The 24,398-nt window shown below is 45.2% G+C and overlaps 1 protein-coding gene across 3 annotated transcripts in view; it reads right to left on the minus strand.

Moving 5' to 3' along the window:
- Nucleotides 1–24,398, minus strand: part of MDGA2 (MAM domain containing glycosylphosphatidylinositol anchor 2) — a 918,945-nt gene that overhangs the window by 498,212 nt on the left and 396,335 nt on the right. For all 3 annotated transcript variants that reach the window (XM_088455291.1, XM_088455288.1, XM_088455287.1), the window contains exon 2: nucleotides 18,104–18,243. In XM_088455291.1, coding sequence (XP_088311417.1) covers nucleotides 18,104–18,243 — 140 coding nt within the window. The remainder of the gene's footprint in view (nucleotides 1–18,103; nucleotides 18,244–24,398) is intronic.

The raw sequence follows: 24,398 nt of genomic DNA on the forward strand, positions 1-24,398 counted from the left end.
CATATATATATATATATATATATATATAATTATATATACCAACGTGCAGTACCAACTATTGGCCCTCATTCAGAGCCGTTCGCTATTTGTGGTCGCTCGTTTAAAAACAAGGGGTGGCTATTCAAATGATCCGTACGCACATTGCAGTCTGTTCACACCTCTAAGTCTGAACGAGCGAGCAAAACATACGCTCGTTTATTTGTTAAAAACGCCCCCTGGCCGCTCGCATCCTACGTCATGTCCGCTATTTATTAGATTAATCGAGTACATCGACCAGCGTATGAACTGCTCGCTATTCTTGTGGTTGGTGTTTGCTACCACAAATTTGCGAGCAGTTCTGGCTATAAAATAACCCAGTGACGTGGTCACTGACGCTGCTGTTTTAAATATGCACACCCATAAAACGCCCGTTTTGACCTTTAAGCACGCCTGCGTTCGGATCTCCACTCCCCATTTTCAAGCACCTTCCCCTGTTACCACCCACATACGCCTCATTCTGTCACTCAAAATAGCAGGCACTCGCTATATTGCGTACCAACGATTTTCGGCCGCACTGACTGGTTCGCGCATGCGTACTAAAAACCGTACGGATGCGCAGATGTGCAAACATCGCTCGGAACGAGCGTACTGCCGCTAACGAGCGGCTCTGAATGAGGGCCATTGTCTGCTAATACCAACTGCAGTCTGCTAATACCTCCGTGCAGTTCCTGCTTCAGCCTGCAGGCTATCAGCATTATAAACTGTCATTGTCTGCAGAGTGCAGATATCTTTAGCGAGTAACAAATGCACTGACCTCATATCTAGTATTCCTGACACACTTCCTATACTTAGCACCATTCATACCTCAGTGTTCCTGACACACCTCCTACTTGTGCACTTCTCATATATCCGTGTTCTAGGCTTCAGATTGTGCTACCACCATTGCCGTGTAGCACAACAGTTCCTCTGCCCAGTATTTGTTCTATCCTCCATCCTGTTCTGTGAGTCCATAGGAAGAACTGATTGTGGAAAAGCCTCATACGACTACCGCACTTCATTCACTCCAGCGCCAACCAGTCTAGCCCAGTGGTCCCAGTCCCTAGACTGAACAATTCACAGATTCTGACACTGCAGACATGAGACAATGGGCAGTGGCAAACGCAGGATTTCTAGAGGGGGGTTTCCAAATGCTTGATTTTAGAGCGAGTGTGGCCAGTCCATGAAGAGGGCATAATTAGCACTAATCCAGCTTTAATATGCACCATACAATGTGTATTGTGTGTCATAATTCCAGCATATACAGAATTACAGGAAGTCATTAGATGCGGCAGTAGTGCCATGTTGCCTGAGTTGAATGTTTTTATTTTAGATGTAGGCACCATTCCAGAGCATTGGAGCAAGTCTGGGAGTCTGGAGAAGCAGCAGAAGAACCTAGCACTGCCCTGGACATATATGTACATATTGGGCTCTATAGCAGTGCATCCCTAACAGTGCATGTTTTCCAGATCTCCTAGTTGGTGCACAGGTTATTTATTACTGGCTGATACATGTTAAAAGATCTACAGGTGGTGCTAATTATTTCATTTGTGATACTAAGAACATGTAGCACTTATAAAATTCTATTATGTTACTATTTCTACTGTGGTCATGGTGTGGGCTGGGGAGGGGGGTTTCCAGGCAGACGGAAACTCCTCCCCTGCGTTTGCCTATGAAGGGAAAAATGTATGTACAGTAACATTCTAAAGAGGACACTTGGAGATGTTTCCCATAGCAACTTAATCAGCTTCTAGCTATCATTTATCTAGAACAGTGGTTCTGTAACTTGGTCCTAAGGACCCTAAACACTTCACATTTTCCAGGTCACCCAGTAGGAGCACTGGTGTATTCATTACTCACTGACACATTACCCACTGGTGGAGCTAATTATTTCACTTGTGATTCTGTAGGGAGACCTGGAAAACATGTACCGTTTGAGGTCCTGAGGACAGATGTGAGAACCTGTGGTCTAGTACAATCTATAAAATGATAGGTAGAAGATGACTGGTTGCTATGGACAACTTCTCCATCTGCTCTCATTAGTAGGTTTGACATATCTTCCCCAAAGGGTAGTGAGTGCCCTGCTCATGAGAGCTTGCAGTTTATCGATAGACGGAAATGCTGAGACAACAAGATCTAATGGGACTCGGGTTGAACATGGGATTGAGGGCCTGATTCAGAGCCGCTCGTTCGCTATGAGCGATGTTCGCACAACAGCGCATGCGTATGGGTCTTAATGCGCATGCGCAAACCAGTCATTGCGGTCGGAAATCGAGTGCTCGCAAAACAGCGAGGGGCTGCTAATTTGATTGACAGAATGTACCGTTTGTGGGTGGTAACAGGGGAAGGTGCTTGAAAACGGGGGAGTGGAGATCCGAATGCAGGCGTGCCTAACGGTAAAAAGGCGTTTAATGGGAGTACATACTTAGTAAAGCAGCGTCATCGACCACGTCACTTGGTTGTCTTTTAGCCTGAACTGCTCGCAGTGATTGCGGTAGGAAAAACCTACCACAAGCACTGCAAGCAGTTCAGATGCCTTTTGATGTACCCGATTAATCAAATAAATACCGGAGATGACGTGTGATGCGAACGGCAAAGGGGCGTCTATTCAAAATAGCTAGCGCATTTTTCGTTCGCTCACTCAGACATAGAGGCGTCAACAAACCGCATTGAGCGAGCGTTCAATTTAAATAGCCGGCCCCTTTTTTGGAACGACCGTCCGCAAATAGCGTCCGGCTCTGAATCAGGCCCAGAATCTGATAGAACTTGAAGAGGAATATAGGGATTGTCTAATGCAGAGGTTGCCAAACTGGGTCCTCAAGGCACCCTAACTATCCAGGTTTTAAGCATATCCATGCTTGACCACAGAAGACTTAATTAATACCTCAGTCAATTTATTTAACCACCTGTTCTCAACCATGGATAGCTCTAAAACCTGAACTGTTGGGGAGCCTTGAGGAACGCGTTTGGCAACCTATGGTCTAATGGGTATTGAGCTAATGCATGAAGGTTGAAGAGAGGCTGGTTAGGCATGGTAGAGAGTTGAAACAGCACAGGAGAAGTCTTTGAGACGGTTACTAGAGTAGTGGAGATACGTGGGCAATGTTCCTTTCATACTTAAGATACAGCAAATTCCCAGGTCTAAGCCCGATCCTGGTAAAGAGCAGGGTTGTGGATCCAGGACTTAGTTCCGGGTTGTTTGCATTCACACATAGCGAAAGCCCACGTCAATGCGTGTTCAAGTGCAAAGAGAGGCAGCGTATCTGATGTCAAGGCTGGAGATCTATGAAGTGGACGAGTTAGTGAATTGCTCACCTTACTGGGAGCAATAGAGGGGGGATGGGAATCCAATGATTAAATTATTCTTATTCATAAATCAACATTTGTTTTTTAATTACTGTTATACAGTATAAACATATTGTGCGGTACAAAGTAACACGGGACTATAAAGCACCAAAATTTAGTAACTAAGGATATTGGCTGAATTTATCTTCCACTATAATCTATGATCCTGGGATCCTGTTATAGGAGCGTTTTTGCTCTGAGTAGGCAGTAATGGATAGTGAACGACAGAGAATAATATTAGCATGGAAACATAGAGCTCAGTAGCCCAGTGTGACATAAGCCTTAGATAGCATTTAATCTCGCTGTTGCATTTCCCCCTTTATTTACTTGTCCTTTTCTATTCACTCTTTTAATTAAATTTGAGTTGATTAATTGTTTTCCATACATTATCGAAGAAGAGGCAGATGGAATCTTGGCTGTGTATTGAACTCTTTCCAAGAGTGATATATGAGTAATGTAAAGGTTACCATGACCTACGTACATGGTCTACCATACTTCTAGAGATCGACAAAGGCCCAAACTAACTTGACAAGGGTCTGTAGGCCTTTATCTGAATAGTATAGGCAGGGACAGAAATACAGGAGACAATGGTAGGCAGATGCCTCCAGGCGCCAGCCCTGAATGGGGCACACTGATCTCCATTGCTTCAGATTCTGCTTTATGTGCCCCATAGCAGGAATAAGTAGGGAGGCAAGAAGGCATGTGCTGAAGTCAGCCCTCTCCCACGGCCCCCACCCTGGAGTTTAGTCTTTAGGGCTGGATTTCCAGCAAGGAAACTGCACCAAAGTGCATAAAAGGGACAGGGTGGCCCTGCCCCCTGCTTCACAATGCCTTTAATGTCGGCATTGTGGAGAAGGGGCAGGGCCACAATGACACGATCGTGTGGTCACGCCCATTGACCTGCCCCAATGCTGAGTGATTGCCCGGCCACGCTCCCCAGTGTATGCAGGCATTCAGCTCCCTCACGGAAGGAGGGCGCTGAATGTCGGCAAGTATGATTTGGACACACCCCTCTGAAAGCTAATGTGAGCCACACATCTTAGGCTCCCAAGCAATGGCATCCCTAAATGTTCTGACAACCGGTGCAGGTAGGGGTGGGCTGTCTTCTAGTGCACGCGGAAAAGCCGTACGCCGGCAATAAGGGGCAGGGCCTAGTGGCCCAAACTCCCGTTTTTGTTACTCTGTGGGTGACTGAGATGCGTGCAGTGCCTGTTCCCTCACTGTGTCAGGAGCCGAGTGCTGCACGTAATGCTACAGGAGGAGTCGGCACTTTGGTGCATACCTGCCGACTTTCAACTCCCTCCTTCTGGGAGGGAGCTGTCCGGCTTCCATGGCGGGGAGCGTGTCACGGCAAAAAGGGACGTGGCGCTGCAATGATGCAGCATTGGGGGCGAAGCATAGGTCATGACCGCGCGATCGCGTTATCGTGGCTCCGCCCCCTCTTCACAATATCGATATTAACGGAATTGTGAAGCAGGGGGCGGGGCCATGGTGACAAGATTCTGAGCGAATCGCATCAGCGACCCCCCCCCTCTGCTGCAGGGGTTTCTTTTGGTACTGCGGGTAAAGGAGGTGTCGGAGAGGGGTTGGCAGCCGTCGGAAGCCTTACCTGCGTTTCCAGGGGGCCGGGAGCAGCACCCGATTTTCGTGACACTCCTGGCCAAATCGGGAGGGTAGGCAAGTATGCTTTGGTGTCGCCCCTCGTTTTGATGATGTTTGTCCATGAAAGATGACATTTTGCCTCTTTATGAGACCCGATTTTTGGCGGGAAAAAAATCTGAATTTGGCGGGAAAATCTGAACTAATCCGAGCCTGCACATCCCTACTTTAAATGAGTCTTATTCTCAATAGTTAGCAGGAGCAGCTTCTGCTGATTAAAATGTGTGGCATGCCTATGTTCTGTGTGTGACTGCGGGTGTATCTGCATGCGAAATGCTACGTTACATTGTCAGTGGCTGGACGCTGTGACGTATCATTTCACATGCAGATACTCCCGCACACAGACTATAGGCATGCCACATATCATTTTAATCAGCAGAATCTGCTTGTACGTCCTATTCTTTGCGAATAAGACTCATTTGAAGGCAAAAGGTCACACGAGAAGAGTTGCACGGTGCTCACATATTATGTTTAACGTTTAGCGCATGGAGATAAGATGTACATATATAGACACATCTGTAGTTTTAGCTTTCCCCTTGTGTACTTGCAAGCGCCGGACAATGCAAGCTCTGAGACGCCCACTTTTAATGTCCGTAGACAATGCAAATAGGCCAATAGACTCAGACTCCACCATCAGGACGCCATTGCGATCATCATCGACACTTATGGCTGGCGCAGTGTCTTCTGAACTTTCTTTAAACATGGCGTCAGTTGCTGCGGTTCTGCGTTTGAGAACGCAGCCGCGATCCCTGACACGCCATTGAGACAGGTTTCCTGTCACCTCCCAGGAACACCGATGGCTTGCGGCCGCCTCCTCAAATAGGAGCGATTCCATACGCCGCAGATGGTACGCATGCGCCGTTGGGGATTCCAGAACTTTTGGCAAATAATCGTCAACTGCGCAAACACTGCTTCCTCCTTTGAATGAGGCCTAAAGTGTGCTACTGGAAAGTAATAATTTAACTAGGCTTTCAGCATGTACTGTAATTATTAAAAAAAAGTGGTCGCTTTCTATTATAGTCTGATGGAAAACCGAATGTCTCTAATCTCATTTTACTGCAGTGCATTTAAATTAGAAAGACATTCAAACACAGAATGTAGAATGTGGGTATGCAGAGGGGAATAGAGACCTTCAGGTATAAACCAGCTGAAATAAATCAATACTTCCTTCCAACAGAAAAAAACGGAGACAAAAGCATCAGAAGATTAAACACAACAAACCATTTAAAAAACTCTTTATGTAACTTCAGTTAGCTGGATTTAATTTGAACAGGCAGAGGTGGGGCACCTGTGCGTCTGGTGTATTGCTGTAAGGGGAACCTAAAGAATTTATGTCTGGATGGCTCGGTGGCCTTACAGTAGTGTCTCTGGCACCTTTCAGACCCCCTAGGACTCCACTCCAAATCAAAGCTGTCAGGCAGGTCATGCAGTTTGCTATTGTCAGAAAGCTGATTGCCACATCACTATCAAAGTTGATTGCTCCTGGGTAAGAGAGCAGTGAACCCAGTAACTTAATTGGTTAAAAGTCAAAAAGCATATTGCGGAGCCAGGAGAAGCTATGGCACCATAGATGTTGAGCAAACTAAATTCATATATTGTTGCAAGTTACTATGCAGGAGTAGGAAATTTGCAGGAATGATGTTCCAGGTACTGTAACAACATGGAGGAAAATCTGGGGCACATACAAGGTTCCAAGTGAGGCGGCATTGTCCTAATCACCAGCCGGTCAGGGAGGTCTGTAATAGTATTGATGAGCATTATAATAAGATTATGCCTCTGAAACTACATCAGATTTACAGGACACTCACATTACTATTCTGTGCTGGTGGAGGACCCTGCTCTTCGATCAACTAATTTTCAGACTGCGGCTTCCTGATGCCTCTGTTTCCCATATCACATGCTCACATAACACCTGTCACAGACAGCTCTGCTCTTACTAAATACTAGCAGACAGCTGACTGCTTCCCACAGACCAGCAGGCTCATCTCCTGAAACACTCTGTGATCATTTCAGCATCCCAATAACCTCATTAGCTTAGGTTAGGTTGATTAGGTTGCCCTATTGCCACTCACATGCAACTGGGGACATCCAGCTGAGCAGTATATAAATATTTCTATAGAGACCCTAGTCTAACACACTTTAAATACAGCACATCACATCACACTTTTTTTTATGCTCAACTGCACCTATTTTAACATACCGGACATAAATAAGTCCACACCACAAAAGAGCAATTTCATGGTCCATCTGCTGCTGCTCTGTGCGATCATTGCAGATTTCTTACTGTGACTTCAAATGTTTCTGGTTTGCAAAACTGTAAGAGCCAGGTCAAAACTGTGCCTACTATCTCATTAGAATGACCCCTCATTAATCTGAATTTCTGGTCTTTCACCCCCATCCCCCACAATGTATAATTGGCAGTGTTTCCCAACCTCGGTCCTCAGGGCACACTAAGGGGTACATTTACTAAAGTGCAGGTTTTTAGAAGTGGAGGTGATGCCCATAGACCACAGGTTCTCAAACTCAGTCCTCAGGACCCCAAACAGTGAATGTTTTCCAGATCTCCTCACAGAATCACATGTGAAATAATTAGCTCCACCTGTGGTTATTTAAAATGTGTCAGTGAGTAATGAATAAACCTGTGCACCTGCTGGGTGACCTGGAAAACGTGAAGTGTGTGGGGTCCTGAGGACCGAGTTTGAGAACCACTGAGCTATTAAATGTATTGGATCTTTTTTTACAGGTAATTCCAATAGGATACTTTACATTGACAAATGGACGTGAACATCTGGAAACAGGTGAGTATGTATGTATATGCATGTATGTAATAAAGCTTTATTTTACAGGTGTGTTGTGTGTTTTTTTAACCATTTCTTTACAGGTGAAGTACAGGTACCAGTGGGCCCTTAATGCCCCGCATGCTTGTACTTGTGGTTCTCCAAGTACCAGCATGCGGGGGAGGCTTGCTGGGACCTGTAGTCCCACTGTAAAGACAATGATGATACATCTATTTTTTACACTTCACCTAACACAATCAACCCGCCACCCACCAACAATGGGTGGCGGGGATAGGTTCGGGCTATCAGCCTAGGCCAGGCATGCCCTGGAGAGGGTGACCCCTTTATTGGGGGGTCACCAACTCCCCAGGGATCCCTGGCCTGGGCTGACTAATGATCAGGGCTGATGCTATGGCTGGAGGGCCCGGTGAAAGGGCTCCCTTGGCTGTGGCATCAGCCCCCCGTTAGAAAGGATCTGGTTTTAAATATACGGTGGAATCCACGTCATTTTTTATCACTGTATATTTAAAACCAGCTCTGTCCCTGCAGCCTTGTGCTGGTTGTTACATTACAGGGGATCCCTACACATTTCTTTTCCCTGTAATGTTAAGAACCTGGACAGGCTGGCAAGCCCGAGGCTGGTTAGTGTTTTTGGGGGGGACCTCACGTCAATTTTTTTCACAATGTATCCCTATTTTAACCATTTACAGGAATAAACATACACAAATCACAATGATTTGTGTGTGTTTCTGTCTTTCTGACCATCTCGCAGCTCAGGGGGATGAGAGTTTGAAAAGTGATTTTGACTGAGAGTTTGCTCCAATCTCACCCGAGCTTGTCATCCCGATTTTTGGTAAATTTGAGAGATGTAGGTTTTAGGTGAAAAGTACTTCCGATTTGGCCCGATGGTGATTTGATTCGACATTGCTATCTCACCCAAGTTTGACGAGGGAGATGAGAGAAATCTCTCTCGAACTCACCCGACTTTGCCTTTAGTAAATTTGCAAGCAGAGAAAAAATCACTAAATCACCCGAGATGGTCATCTCGACCTATCTTGATTGTTAGTAAATTTACCCCTGTGTGTCTACACCGAGAAAGAAAAGCAGTTGTAACACCTTCAAATCAGCACTTTGTATTTGTAAATTTAATTTTCCCATTAGGCTGTGCAAAAATGAGTCATACATAATGCAAATCCGTGCATGTACTGTACACGTGATGACATAAGCAATGAATGAGCACAAAAGTAATCTTTATATTGTCTTTTGTGAGACTTTTGCATGTCTCTCTATAAATGACGTCTAACTTATATGTATAGCACTTGCCTCCTGCTGGTGTACTCAGGTACTGCAGAACATGTTTAATGGGTGTAAGGCTTTTCAGATTCTTGTAACAGCTAAATTTTAAAGAATCATTTCACATTTTTGAGGGGTAGAAATTGTAAAGAATAAAGCAGCAACATACTAAAATGCCATAAACTGATGTCCACTGGGACCTCATCTTCCATACTACAAACAGCACGGTCACAAGCTGCAGAACTGTCCTTTAAAAATTAGAGATGTGCGTGCGGGTTCGGTTTTACTCGGATCTCAAAAATGGCATTTTATTGGCTACCGGCTATCACGTGTTTTGGATAGCCAATAAAATAAATCTGATCTAATCCAAAAGTGCGATCATTTTGGCGAAAAAAAACGAGTAAATCCGAGTAAAACTGAACCCGCACATCTCTATTAAAAATCCCCTTTAATGCTAGAAGAGAGGTATTACAAATGCAATGGTGTTTGGAAGTTATTACTAATATTGTAATAATGTGCATAAATATTCTTTGCAACTATTTACATTTAGAAAGAAAAACTTGAAGTCTCATATCAACCATATGTAGAAACATATTCTTGGTTTCCATTTTTTAAGAAAAGAAAATTACATGCTGTGTGCAAAATGACTGGCCATAAAACCAAGAGACTTTTTAACTGAATGTCTTTCTATAAAAAAAAAAATAATTAATACTTAGGCATTTTAAATATAGTTTAACGGTAAAGACACAGCCTCTTGAAGCGTGAAGCAAGGCTTTCCTAGACTTTGTAGAAATATTGTGACATGGCGTACAGCCCTTGTAAAGCCATTAGTGAATATATGCTGTATAAATTCAAATGATTTTTTATTTTTATTTTTTTAGTTGCTGTGAATATGTTCAGAAAGAGAGCGATTAAACGCAGGAGAGTCTGTAACTCACGATAAGGTGTGATCTGTGCTTCTGTGCTGCATCGTGTCATTAGAGCTGTGCATGGAAATATTCGTTGCTGTTCTGCATACTTCAGATAAACATTTTCATGCTCAGCAAATATTTTTGCAGATCTTGGGAAAACTGTAATTGCTTTTTGTTGTTTTACGGTCTTCCAAAATAAAATAAAATGTAGCCCTCGCTGCCCTCCGCACCAGGAGATGCTTGTTAATGTCTATGGACCTGGGAAATGGCCCAGTGATTGGCAGCTGGGGAAACTACGTAGCCCATCAGTCACAGCTGCTAGGATGGGAAAGATAGAAACCCCATGCGGAGAGCCCAGAGATAGAGAGAGGGTAGCAGGGTAGCAGGTTCAGCTACTGCCGACAATAATCAAAATCAGAGGTCAATAATTATTCTTTATTAGCCGCGCTAAAAGTCGCTCGGAGCTACAGAGTTACGCGACCCTCGCGCGTTATGTGCAATACGACTTGCATGGAGGGTTGATGTATGTGGACACATCTGTAAGGGTTTGCGACATGTGCCAGAGGGCCCTGTGGTCGACACAGTCGATGCCCCACAGCCCTTGCTACTGGCTAGCAGTGTGTCTGAGACGGCCCCCTGCCGCCTGTATGGCTTCTGCAGTGCTGCCCAAATCATTCTTTGGATGCTCCAGGCAGGCATCTTGCAGCCAGTGCAGCCGCTTGGAGCATCCTCTGGGTTCTCCAAGCAGTGCAGCACTTCCCGGTGCTGGTGGCCCCATTCCCCTCTGTGCGATGTCATGTTCTCAGGGGGTGGGGCTGGCCAAAGGCGCTCGGCCAGCTTGTTACAGTGCTGACAACAATGGTAAAATTTGTACTATACACTATTGGCACTGCGAGTGTTAGGTATGCACTTGCACCCTTGTGCCACATAAGCTTGCACTGCTCATGGTACTGGCACCCAACTTCAAGGGGTATAAGGAAGGGCCAAGTGCTAGTCAGCATTGGGCCAGTACTCTATACTGTAGATGTGATTTTTTTTTTTGCTCCCTCTCCCACCCTAGGGGACTGGGCCTCGTGCAGAGTAGGCTGGAATTTTCTAAAATGGAAGCAAGGAGACTCTTTCTCTGTATTTAATAAATAATAATATACAATACAAGTTTTTTTTAATGTAATACAAATGAGCCTGGCTGGGTGTCTCCCATCCGATCTGTTAAGCCGGGTACAGTGCACCCCATTAGGCCTCCTAAGCCAAAAGTTTGTTATTGAGAAGTTCAGAAAATTTTTTATTGAAGTAGTACAGTGAAGCAAATTGTGCTTACCTGTCATCCTTAGGTTTGGTTATATAGTGGTGGACAGATTTATGTTTCTGTTTGTGCACATATTAACATTACATTGATCATAAAGAATTTGATTTGGTACTGGACCACCAACCTGAAGCACACCTGCAAGTGTCCTGAGGCACCCCAGGGTGCCGCAGCACACAGTTACACTGACTTCTTGTAGAAGCACACACAGTGACACTGACATTCTGTAAAAGAATACAGTTACACTGACTTCCTAAAGAAGCATGCACCGTGACACTGACTTCCTGTAGAAGTATAGACGCTGACACTGACTTTCTGTAGAATCATACACAGGGACACTGACTTCTTATAGAAGCATGCATAGTGACACTGTTTTCCTATAGAAGCATGCACCGTGACACTGACTTCCTGTAGAAGCATACAGTGACACTGACTTCCTGTAGAAGCATACACAGTGACACTGACTTCCTGTAGAAGCATACAGTGACACTGACTTCCTGTAGAAGCACACAGTGACACTGACTTCCTGTAGAAGCATACAGTGACACTGACATCCTGTAGAAGCATACACAGTGACACTGACTTCCTGTCGAAGCATACAGTGACACTGACTTCCTGTAGAAGTATACACAGTGACACTGACTTCCTGTAGAAGGACACACAGTGACACTGACTTCCTGTAGAAGCATACACAGTGACACTGACTTCCTGTAGAAGCATACACAGTAACACTGACATCCTGTAGAAGCATACACAGTGACACTGACTTCCTGTCGAAGCATACACAGTGACACTGACTTCCTGTAGAAGCTTACACAGTGACACTGATTTCCTGTAGAAGCATACACAGTGACACTGACTTCCTGTAGAAGCATACACAGTGACACTGATTTCCTGTAGAAGCACACAGTGACACTGATTTCCTGTAGAAGCACACAGTGACACTGACTTCCTGTAGAAGCTTACACAGTGACACTGATTTCCTGTAGAAGCTTACACAGTGACACTGATTTCCTGTAGAAGCTTACACAGTGACACTGACTTCCTGTAGAAGCACACAGTGACACTGACTTCCTGTAGAAGTATACACAGTGACACTGACTTCCTGTAGAAGCACACACAGTGACACTGACTTCCTGTAGAAGCATACAGTGACACTGACTTCCTATAGAAGCACACAGTGACACTGACTTCCTGTAGAAGCATACAGTGACACTGACATCCTGTAGAAGCATACACAGTGACACTGACTTCCTGTCGAAGCATACAGTGACACTGACTTCCTGTAGAAGTATACACAGTGACACTGACTTCCTGTAGAAGGACACACAGTGACACTGACTTCCTGTAGAAGCATACACAGTGACACTGACATCCTGTAGAAGCATACACAGTGACACTGACTTCCTGTAGAAGCATACACAGTGACACTGACTTCCTGTAGAAGCTTACACAGTGACACTGATTTCCTAAAGAAGCTTACACAGTGACACTGATTTCCTGTAGAAGCTTACACAGTGACACTGACTTCCTGTAGAAGCACACAGTGACACTGACTTCCTGTAGAAGTATACACAGTGACACTGACTTCCTGTAGAAGCACACACAGTGACACTGACTTCCTGTAGAAGCATATACAGTGACACTGACTTCCTGTAGAAGCATACAGTGACACTGACTTCCTGTAGAAGGACACAGTGACACTGACTTCCTGTAGAAGCATACAGTGACACTGACATCCTGTAGAAGCATACACAGTGACACTGACTTCCTGTCGAAGCATACAGTGACACTGACTTCCTGTAGAAGTATACACAGTGACACTGACTTCTTGTAGAAGGACACACAGTGACACTGACTTCCTGTAGAAGCATACACAGTGACACTGACTTCCTGTAGAAGCATACACAGTGACACTGACATCCTGTAGAAGCATACACAGTGACACTGACTTCCTGTCGAAGCATACACAGTGACACTGACTTCCTGTAGAAGCATACACAGTGACACTGACTTCCTGTAGAAGCACACAGTGACACTGATTTCATGTAGAAGCACACAGTGACACTGACTTCCTGTAGAAGCTTACACAGTGACACTGATTTCCTGTAGAAGCATACACAGTGACACTGACTTCCTGTAGAAGCATACACAGTGACACTGACATCCTGTAGAAGCATACACAGTGACACTGACTTCCTGTCGAAGCATACACAGTGACACTGACTTCCTGTAGAAGCATACACAGTGACACTGACTTCCTGTAGAAGCACACAGTGACACTGATTTCCTGTAGAAGCACACAGTGACACTGACTTCCTGTAGAAGCTTACACAGTGACACTGATTTCCTGTAGAAGCTTACACAGTGACACTGATTTCCTGTAGAAGCTTACACAGTGACACTGACTTCCTGTAGAAGCACACAGTGACACTGACTTCCTGTAGAAGCATACACAGTGACACTGACTTCCTGTAGAAGCTTACACAGTGACACTGATTTCCTGTAGAAGCACACAGTGACACTGACTTCCTGTAGAAGCACACAGTGACACTGATTTCCTGTAGAAGCTTACACAGTGACACTGATTTCCTGTAGAAGCTTACACAGTGATTCAGACCAATAATCATGGTGACTGATAGATGGGAGTGCAATTGCTTTTGAGGATAGATCGAATTCCATTCCATACTCTTGATGTCATCTCCTGTTCCGGTAGGAAGGATCATTTTTCTTCAGGCCTCTTATTATGAGTGAGGCTCCCACATGAAACAGTTTCCCCAATACAACTCTGCTATTTATCACTGGAAATGTATAACTATATATCCGATATCTACTGGTCCCTCCATTCACAATCGCAGCTGCGGCCCCTATATGTTTCTATGGGGGATGCAAAATGGTCTGATTTCCCAAGCTGACAGAATAACGCCATCTCCAGATTTTTGGGGACTCAAAGTGTCCCCAGGAGTAAGTTCTGATACTAATGATGCTGGCTGCGGACATAAGAACGGTGGATGGGACAGGCTACCACATGCAGGAGCATGGATGTTTAGTGTATATGGGCAGATTCTCTCATTGCCAAAATTTAGTAAGCAGGCAGCCACGGTCAGGCGGAAAAACGACTGCGGATGTGGCCAACTCAGAATCAGCGCCCTTTTATATTGATAGAAAGTTATATGAATTTGGCTTTCATTTCAATGAATTAGTTAGTACAAAGTTGGCAGATTTTTATATTTTATTTAATATATATATATATATATATATAGATAGATATAAAATGGGTGGCACTCCTGGCAACACGAAAAGGTGGACAGGTCTCCTGGGAGCTGGGGCCACCAGGTCGCTGCTGATGGCACTGGTGGCTAGTGACGCAATTTGCGTTGCATCATGTCATCATGGCTCTGCTACCTGCTTCACAATGCTGGTAATCACGGCATTGCATAGCGGGGAGGGTGGGGGGGGGGGCTGCAATGACGCGAATGCCAACCTGACTGCTTTTCAACATCAGAAATGGCAATTCCCAGAAGCCGATACACCTTCATTTAAAAATCCCTTCCTGATGTACTGTAATGCAACATACACCATTGTCTAAACAAAAGCAGCATTAGATGTTTGGTATTACTATAGTTTGGGACTGGGCAGCCAACACAGGTTTTATTTTATTTGCAAGCTAAATAAATACTCACTTTATTTTATAGACAAAATGGTTTAAGGGCCTGATTCAGAGCCGGACGCTCTGATAAGAGCGCTCGCTCTGAATCAGGGCCCTCCTACCTAAAATTGGAGCGGGCTCCTGGCCGCTCGCATAGCTGTGGGTGACCACCCACAGCTTATGCGAGCGGCCAAAAAGATGGTCGCGTTGGTCAAGACCATCGCGACCATCGGGCTTGCGACGAGACCCTGCGGTATGGTTTCGCTGCTGCAAGCCCAGGAGTGCTTTTGGCTCTATCAGAGCCAAAAGCACTCCCACTGACATCACTAGTGATGTCAGTGGGGCCGGACCCAGACGGTAGGCGTTCCCATGAGAACGCCTCCGTCTGGGCAGCAACGCCCCCGGCACGCCCACCAAAGTGGGCGTGCTGTCACTCACCATCGACAGCACGCCCCGTTTGGTGCGAGATCCATAGCGATGGCTGGCCGTCGCTATGCTGGTCTCGCACATGCGCACGACGGAGCTCCCTCCGTCGTGCGCATGCTCACTAGGGAACCATCGACCTGCTTGCGAGCGCTCAGCGCTCGCGAGCGGGTCTGAATCAGGCTCTAAGTGCGAATTCTTATTATCATTTCATTTATATCAGTACATTGGCACGAAACAGAACCACATAACTACCTGAACCGATGTATGGTGGGCGCTCATCATTAGTATACCCAAATTATTTCCAAATTGGTTTTGCCAAAGTACAGTATTTTGGCAAATAAAAGGGTCTGTAATTATACCGTGTGACAGCTCAGCCCTTCTCATGTCAGATTTCTATAGAGCTTTATATTACATATGTTACATAAGCTACTTTATTTCCAGATAAGCATATACATTTGCTGCAATAGACCACGCAGCATTTCCTGTCATTTGCACACTATGTGGCTGTTTTCTATTTAACATTCATAGCACAGAAAGCCAGAGAGAACGGCAAAAAGCCAGTAACAGGACGCAGTTGGCAAAAGCGAAAGATATTTGTTTTCTAGAGTACATGACACATTACAGGACTGCAGACATAATTACAACAGAGCAATACTATGCCCAACCCTATCTTGAAACAATCTTCTATAAGCATAACAGAGTACACTGCAGACAGGCACAATGGGAAGGATAAATGCTTCATGTTTAGATGGTCTCAGCTTGTGGACATTATCAACCAAAAATCAATTCGTAGGGAACTTTAAAATGAAAGAAAAAAATAAAGCTTTAGATAAGGTGAAGTCATAAGATCTGTAAATGATGCAACTTATTTTCTTTTGTTTCTCATAAATTTTTGTGTAATAGTAGTTTGCTAATGATTCATGTTAGAAGAGAGGGAAGGAGGTATGAGAGAGAAGAAAACAAGGGTGGGTAGTAAAATATCAAAGGGAAAGAAGGACACAGCAAGAAGAGGGAATTGAGGAAAGGAAGAGAGGAAGAGAAGAAGGAAAGAGGAGAGAGAGAAGAGAGGAAGGGAAGAAGGACAGGAGAGGGAGGGAAGAGAGGGAGAGAAAAAGGATGGGAGAGGGAGGGAAGAGAAGAAGGGAAGAAGGACAGAGGATAAGGAGGGAAGAAGGACAGAGGAGAGGGAGGGAAGGGAAGAAGGACAGAGGTAAGGGAGGGAAGAGATGAAGGAGATAAGAACAGAGGAGAGGGAGGGAAGAAGGATAGAGGAAAGGGAGGGAATAGAAGAAGGACAGAGAAGAGGGAGGGAAGAGAGGAAGGGAAGGGTATAGAGGAGAGAAAGGGAAGAAGGACAGAGAAGAGGGAGCGAAGAGAGGGAGGGAAAAGAGGAAGGGAAGGGTTTAGAGGAAGGGAAGAAGGACAGGAGAGGGAGGGAAGAGAGGAAGGGAAGATGGGCAGAGGAGAGGGAGGGAAGAGAGGAAGGGAAGACGGGCAGATGAGAGGGAGGGAAGAGAGGAAGGGAAGGACAGAGGAGAGGGAGGGAAGAGAGGAAGAGAATAACAGTATAGATGGAGGGAAGAGAGGAAGGGAAGAAGAACAGAGGAAAGGGAGGGAAGAGAGGAAGGGAAGAAGAACAGAGGAAAGGGAGGGAAGAGAGGAAGGGAAGAAGAACAGAGGAAAGGGAGGGAAGAGAGGAAGGGAAGAAGAACAGAGGATAGGGAGAGAAGAGAGGAAGGGAAGAAGAACAGAGGAAAGGGAGAGAAGAAGGATAGAGTACAGGGAGGGAAGAAAGGAAGGGATGAAGGACAGAGGAGAGGGAGGGAAGAGAAGAACAACAGAGCAGATGGAGTGTAGAGAGGAAGGGAATAAGGACAGAGAAGAGGGAGGGAAGAGAGAAAGGGAAGAAGGACAGAGAAGAGGGAGGGAAGAGAGGAAGGGAAGGGCACAAAGGAAGGGAAGAAGGACAGAGGAGAGGGAGGGAAGAGAGGAAGGGAAGAAGGACAGAGGAGAGGGAGGGAAGAGAGGAAGGGAAGAAGGACAGAGGAGAGGGAGGGAAGAGAGGAAGGGAAGAAGGACAGAGGAGAGGGAGGGAAGAGAGGAAGGGAAGAAGGACAGAGGAGAGGGAGGGAAGAGAGGAAGGGAAGACGGGCAGAGGAGAGGGAGGGAAGAGAGGAAGGGAAGAACAGTGGAGATGGAGGGAAGAGAGAACGGGAAGAAGGACATAGACGGAAGAGAGGATGGAAGGAAGGACAGATGAGATAGAGGGAAGAGAGGAAGTAAGAGAAAAAGGATGGCATAGAGGGAGGGAAGGACAAAAGAGATGAAGGTAAAGAAGGAAGAGAAAGGAAAAAGGCAGGGAAGCAAGAAAAAAAGAGGGAATGAATTGAACAGGGAAGAATGGTTGGGAAGGAATATAAGGGAGAAGAAGAAAAGTATGGGAGGGAATAACAGGAAGGAAAGAAGAGAAGGAAAAAAGGAAAGGAGAGAGGAGAGCAAGAGAAGAAAAGTGAAAATGAGAGAGCTGAAAATGCTGAATACTGAGAGAGCTGATGCACTGATCTAGACTTTCCATATGAAGTAAATTATTCTATATATACACCTATGTGTTTATCTATATTTTTCATTTAACCTATATAACAATTATATTTAGATTTTGAAACAGTCGTACTACAAAATGGTGTGGCAGATATTACATAATGTTGTAAGTGTTTTTCTAACTCACCTGTGGCCTTGGATGTCCTGTTACTTGACAGGTCAACTCTAACGTCTCTCCTTCCCGTATTGTGTACACCCGTTCCGAGTACCTCTCTTCCTCAATATTACAGGCCAAGCCTGAGTGGCTAATCCTAACAGTAGGTGGAGCTATCAGGAAAAAGAAACAAGATATAAGATTACAATAACAAACTTTTATGTTTTCGGATAAAAAGACAATAGCAAAGGAAAAAACCCACAGTTTTCTGATTTTCTCATATAACATAATCTAACATTGGTGACAGACCTCATGGGATTACAATCCTCTTTTAATGGACATTTGGATCAGAAGGCTGAAGTTGAAATTACTTTGAGACACATTTATCAGCAGCTGCATGATTAATGTGTTTGGGATGTGACAATTACGCTGCAATTTGCAATGCAGTAATGAAAACGACCACTTGCCAAGGACTGGAAGCAAAGTCGGCCTGTGCCTGTGAGGGATGCAGAGGATCCCTCTCCCAAAAGAAATGCAGTAGAGTAGAGGTGGAGGAATGACTTTGCATGTTCCTTTGGGTAAAAAAATCACAGTGAGGAGGAAACGCAGACAATAAGTGAAACAGTGACGTTTAGCTTTTAGATTGAGTTCCCTATATGGTTCCTAACAAGAGAAGTTTGGGACAAATCACTGATTTCTGTCTCAGTTGGTCATTTAAAACAGAGCAATGTGTTAAATGTTAGTGATGCTTAAAAATTTTCACTAGCACAAATGGATTTAGTAAATAAGAGCAGCATTGTGCTGTAAACTATGTTACTAATTTCATTAGTCTGGTTGCACCAATTGCTAAAAGCTGGTATCTGTAATTTTGGAAAAATTGTCAAATAAAGAATTTATTTAAAAAACAAACAAACTGATATGTATTTGGATGGTCTGGATTACAGCCCAATATTGTCTTTTTACTTTGTTGGTTCAGTTCAACTTTGCTCAGACGAGATAAGTGATGTGGTTGGGACAGTCTTAAATTTCATTTGAATATTGCAGGTACCTAACAAATCCTTAAGAACAAGAGACTGTGATCTGATATAGACAGTTTTGATCCTAATGATAATCACATAGAACATTCTACAATGTTGGAGAGGTGATGAAAACATAAAAACATTAAATTACTGACACCAGTAAAAAAATAAATAAAGAAAATAAACTAAAAAGTGCATGTGGGTTGTATCAGGATAAAAATGCAGAAAGGACAAAGAGAATATGAGAGAGAGAGATGTCGTACATACAGTCCATTACTGGGTACATACCGGCGCGAATATCACCAGTATGTAGTGTACCTAGAAAATCTTTGCCTCCTTCTGCGCAATTGGATCTCTCTAAAGGACGTCCAGACATCATTCAGCAATTATGTCAGTTGGGCTGCCCCCAAACGGCAAGTGTTCTGACTGGAACGCCTCCGTTTGAACGGGCACGCCCCCAGCCCGCCCAGCAAATGGGGCGAGCTGTCACTCAACATCGATAGCTCACCCTGTCTGCTACGAGACCCCTAACGCTGGGTCTCGCACATGCCAATTTTTGCCAATCCTTAGCGATCGCAATGCCGCCGCATCACTACATAAGGACGCTCACTTCACCTACACAACCACCACCCACAAACGGCACTTCCTGTCAATCACTCTGCGATGGGTCTGCACAGTCACTGTGATCGCAGTCCCAATCCCAGTGGCCGGTTCGTGCAACCACACTGCAGAACGCAACAATCGGCCATTTGCGTGCGTATAAGCAACTGCTTTCCTAGCTGAATCCGGCCCTGAGAGAGAAAGAAGACATACTGTATTTCCCTTTAATTTAAGATATGTGCTACATTTCCTATGCAAATGGTATAACTATGGGGTCTATTCATTATCACTTATTTTCTACAAAAGCCTCCGAAAGTAGCAGTGAAGCCGCTTTGGGGAGACAGCTAATTTACAGATCAGCCGTCTCCGCGCCGGAGCAATAATGAATTGCTTTGGCGCTCACGTCGAGTTAGTATGTACATATAATAACCATATCACCCATGTGTATTAAAAGATATAGGTGTCTATTCATCATCACTTAATTTCTACTAAAGCAGATGGAAATCTTAATTTTCACCTGCTTTTGTAGAAAACAAGTGTCAAGGTAATTCATCATTCCTTTAACGAAGGAGATATCACAGATTGTCCCCCGTTTTTTTCAGAACTTAACAGTGATACTGTACGCCAACCAGAGATGATGTACAGCACCCGATGGAGCAGAGGGATCTGAAAAGATCCCTCCCTGCTGTGTCCTCTCACCTGTAGCAGCTCCCTCCCAGCTTCCAAACCAGTCTTCCTGTGAGGTGGGGCCAAGGGAGAGGATACAATAGCAGCAGCGGGGGACCTACACGGGTCTGCGGGTCTGAGCAGGAAGGGGGGGTGGCACAGTCTCCGGCAGCTGCAGCTTTGCGGAGGATGGGGGATAGGGTTTGGTCTGGACACAGAAAACGGCGGGATTGGTGAACAGGCAGCTCCTGCTGCAGCTCAGTCTCTTCGCAGCCTGTCTTCAAGCATGCGTGCGCAGCTTGAAGAAGTGAAAACTGAAGAAAGACTGGAGGAGCAGGAGAAAAGTCTCTCACTTCCGATAAACTGACATCATAGAAACAGCAGTTTTTCGTAAGTGATAGTTTAGGGCAGGAGGTATGATGAATGCCTCCCAAACTTAGGGCCTCATTCAGACCTTCTTGCTAGCGCTATGCGCTCTCAAGTGGGTCGATGGTGCGGCACTCGCTCCGTGGCTTGCTACAAACGGGGTGGCTGTTGATGTTGATCGACAGCTCGCCCCATTTTGTAGGCGGGGTGGGAGGGTGGCTGGTCAAACGGAGGCGTTCCTGTAGGAATGCCTGTCGTTTGTGGGCGGCCCTACTGACATCACAAGTGATGTCAGTAGTGAGCTTCCTGCTCTATTTGAGCAGGAAGCTCACTGGGGCTTGCAGCAGATGAGACCCTACCACAAGGGTCTCGTCGCAAGCCTGATGGTCGCGATTATTGCGACCATCACCTGGCCACTCGCAAAAGCTGTGGATGGTCACCCACAGCTTAGCGAGCAGCCAGGCGGCTGGGTAAAAAGAAAAACGGCCGCCCTGATTCAGAGCGAGTGCTTGCTTTTTGCGAGCGCCTCTGTATCAGGCACTTAGGGCCTGACTCAGACCCAGTCGCAAGCGATGCGCGCTCGCAACCGGGTCGATGGTGGGCCAGTGTGCATGCGCACAACGGAGCCGGCTCCGTCGTGCGCATGCGCGAGACCCGGATAGCGACGGGCACTTCGTCACTCCGGGTCTCGCAACAAAGGGGGCAAGCTGTCGATGTTGAGTGACAGCTCGCCCCCTTTGGTGGGCGGGCTGGAGGAGTGGCTGCCCAAACGGAGGCATTCCCATGTGAACGCCTCCGTTTGGGGGCGGCCCCACTGACATCACGAGTGATGTCAGTGGGAGAGATTTCAGCTCTGTTAAAGCCAAAATCTCTCTGGGGCTTGCGGCAACAAGACCCTACCACAAGGGTCTCGTCGCAAGCCCGATGGTCGCGATGGTCTTGACCATCGCTACCATCTTCCTGGCTGCTCACTATAGCTGTGGGTGGTCACCCACAGCTATGCAAGCGGCCAGGAGGCCGTTCTAAAAGAAAAAAAAGACCGGCCCTGATTCAGAGCGAGCGCTCTGTCAGAGCGTCCGGCTCTGAATCAGGGCCTTAGTTTGAACTCGCAGCCAGTTCAAAACCGTATTTATCACTTCATAAAGTGATAATTATGTTTTGATGAATAAGCCCCATATAGAGAAGAAAATAAAATCTTTTTTTCCAATGAACACCTACTGTACACACAACACTGAAGATTAATTAGAGCACTGCACCATCCTGATACTGTATTTCCCATTTATTCACCCTTATCTACTAAAACGTGGCTCCTATTCGCATTGTTTTGCCTTTTGGTGTTTTTAACATAGACATGAAATGTACAAATTAATTAAAAGTTGGACAAATAAGGGTCAACAGTGCAGTTCCCACCATTGTGTAGAAGACTACTAGAAATCAGCACATGCTACTAGCACATTGTGATTTGTATTGGATAAGGTCATCGCATGAAAAGCATATGGAATGACTAATGCATCTTCCCCCATTTTCCCAGCGCCTATGTGTGAACGAGCCCTGACTGCTTCTCTTATTAAGTAACCAGAGTCCATTACATGGTCTGTTTGGGGGTTTTGTTGTTACATTGTCTTGGCTGTCTCTATTAAACATTATGTGTCAGACCTCCAAGCTAAGTGAGCATTGAATAACTGCTTAGTATCCTGAATTGACCCATCACGTTTAGCATTTACATGCTGCAAGCAACTACAAGGACACAATTTATAAACCAGCAAGTCGAAATAAATAACAAATTGTTTTGGAAGAAATGTTTTGCTGTCAACGAATAAACTAGGTAATCCTTCATGAAGCACATTATAAAACTAAGATAAGTAGAGAAGGATTTATTTTTACATTTGACTGAATTTTACAGATTTGCTACCCGTAAATTTTTTTGCATATTTTGGGGGAGATGTACTAAGCCTTGGAAAGAGATGAAGTGGAGAGAGATAAAGTACCAATCAATCAGCTCCTATCAGTTTACAGGCTACGTTTGAAAAATGACAGTTAGGAACTGACTGTTTGGTACTTTTTCTCTCAACACTTTATCTCTCTCCAAGGCTTAGTACATCTACCCATATGCCATACCTAGTTAGCTTTTTGTTGTAACGTATTAAGGGTCTGATTCAGCTTGGTATTAGCAGTTGCTAATACCCACGCAATTGGGTGATTGTTGCGTTCTGCGTATGTGTATGCATCGCATTGCGCAAGCCGGATACTGCGATCGGGACTGCGATCGCAGTGACTACACAGACCCATCGCGGAGTGATTGACAGGAAGTACCGTTTGTTGGTGGTGACGGGGAGGTGGTCGGGGAAATGCAGGCGTGCCAGTGCGTTTGAACGCCGTTGCAGAGGCGTGCATAAATTATCCACTGTGATGCCGTACGCAGCCTGAGGCCTCATAGTGTGCAATGAAGTTAGCAATTTCTGAGTAAGGTCAGAGCTTGTGTAAGTGTGCGTAAGGCTGCGATGGTAATCGCTTGTACCGATGATTTTGCAGTCTTGTTAAACATTACGGATGAGTGTAAGGTAAAGTGGGCGTCCTTATGTTGTGCTGCGATGGGATAGCGGTCGCAATGGATTAGCATACTATAGCAGTGAGACTGCGTGCGTAATCGCAGTTGCGATTCATAATGAATCAGGCCCTAAGTCCTTCTTCCGCCATACAAAATCTCTTTTTTTCTGTGTACTTGCCGTTAGTGCCATTAGCTGCGCAGGTTTACTACACCTACAGTAGCTATGAGTTACGGTACTACACCTACAGCAGCTATGAGTTGCGGTACTACACCTACAGTAGCTATGAGTTATGGTACTACACCTACAGTAGCTATGAGTTGCGGCACTACACCTACAGTAGCTATGATTTGCTGTACTACACCTACAGTAGCTATGAGTTGCAGTTCTACACCTACAGTAGCTATGAGTTGCGGTTCTACACCTACAGTAGCTATGAGTTGTGGTTCTACACCTACAGTAGCTATGAGTTGCGGTACTATACCTACAGTAGCTATGAGTTGCGGCACTACACCTACAGTAACTATGAGTTGCGGTTCTACACCTACAGTAGCTATGAGTTGCGGTATTACACCTACAGTAGTTATGAGTTGCGGTACTACACCTACAGTAGCTATGATTTGCGGTACTACACCTACAGTAGCTATGAGTTACGGTACTACACCTACAGTAGCTATGAGTTGCGGCACTATACCTACAGTAGCTATGAGTTGCGGCAATACAATACTACACCAAGCTGTGAGTGGTGGTACTTTCACCTAGCCGTGCTTTGTAGTACTACACCTAGCTGTGAATGGTGGTACTTTCACCTAACCATGAGTTGGATCACTACACCTAGTTATGAGTTGTAGTACTACACCTAGCATTGAGTTGCAGTACTACGCCTAGCTGTGAGTTGCATTGCTATACCTACAGTAGCTGTGAGTTGCAGTACTGTATTACACTTAGCTGTGTGTGTGGTATGAAATGTACTGTAGACATTCAAAGTTTTGACATTCATTATGTTGACAAGGTCTGAATGTCGAAATTTAGAATGTTGACATGTTCAGAATGTCTACATTTAACATGTCAACATTCACAATGTCAACTGATGACCCAATGTTGACAAGTTAAAAATGCTGACAATTGTGA

The sequence above is a fragment of the Taudactylus pleione genome, unplaced genomic scaffold (assembly GCF_031769625.1).
Source record: "Taudactylus pleione unplaced genomic scaffold, aTauple2 ptg000652l, whole genome shotgun sequence".
NCBI classification, from domain to species: Eukaryota; Metazoa; Chordata; class Amphibia; order Anura; family Myobatrachidae; genus Taudactylus; species Taudactylus pleione.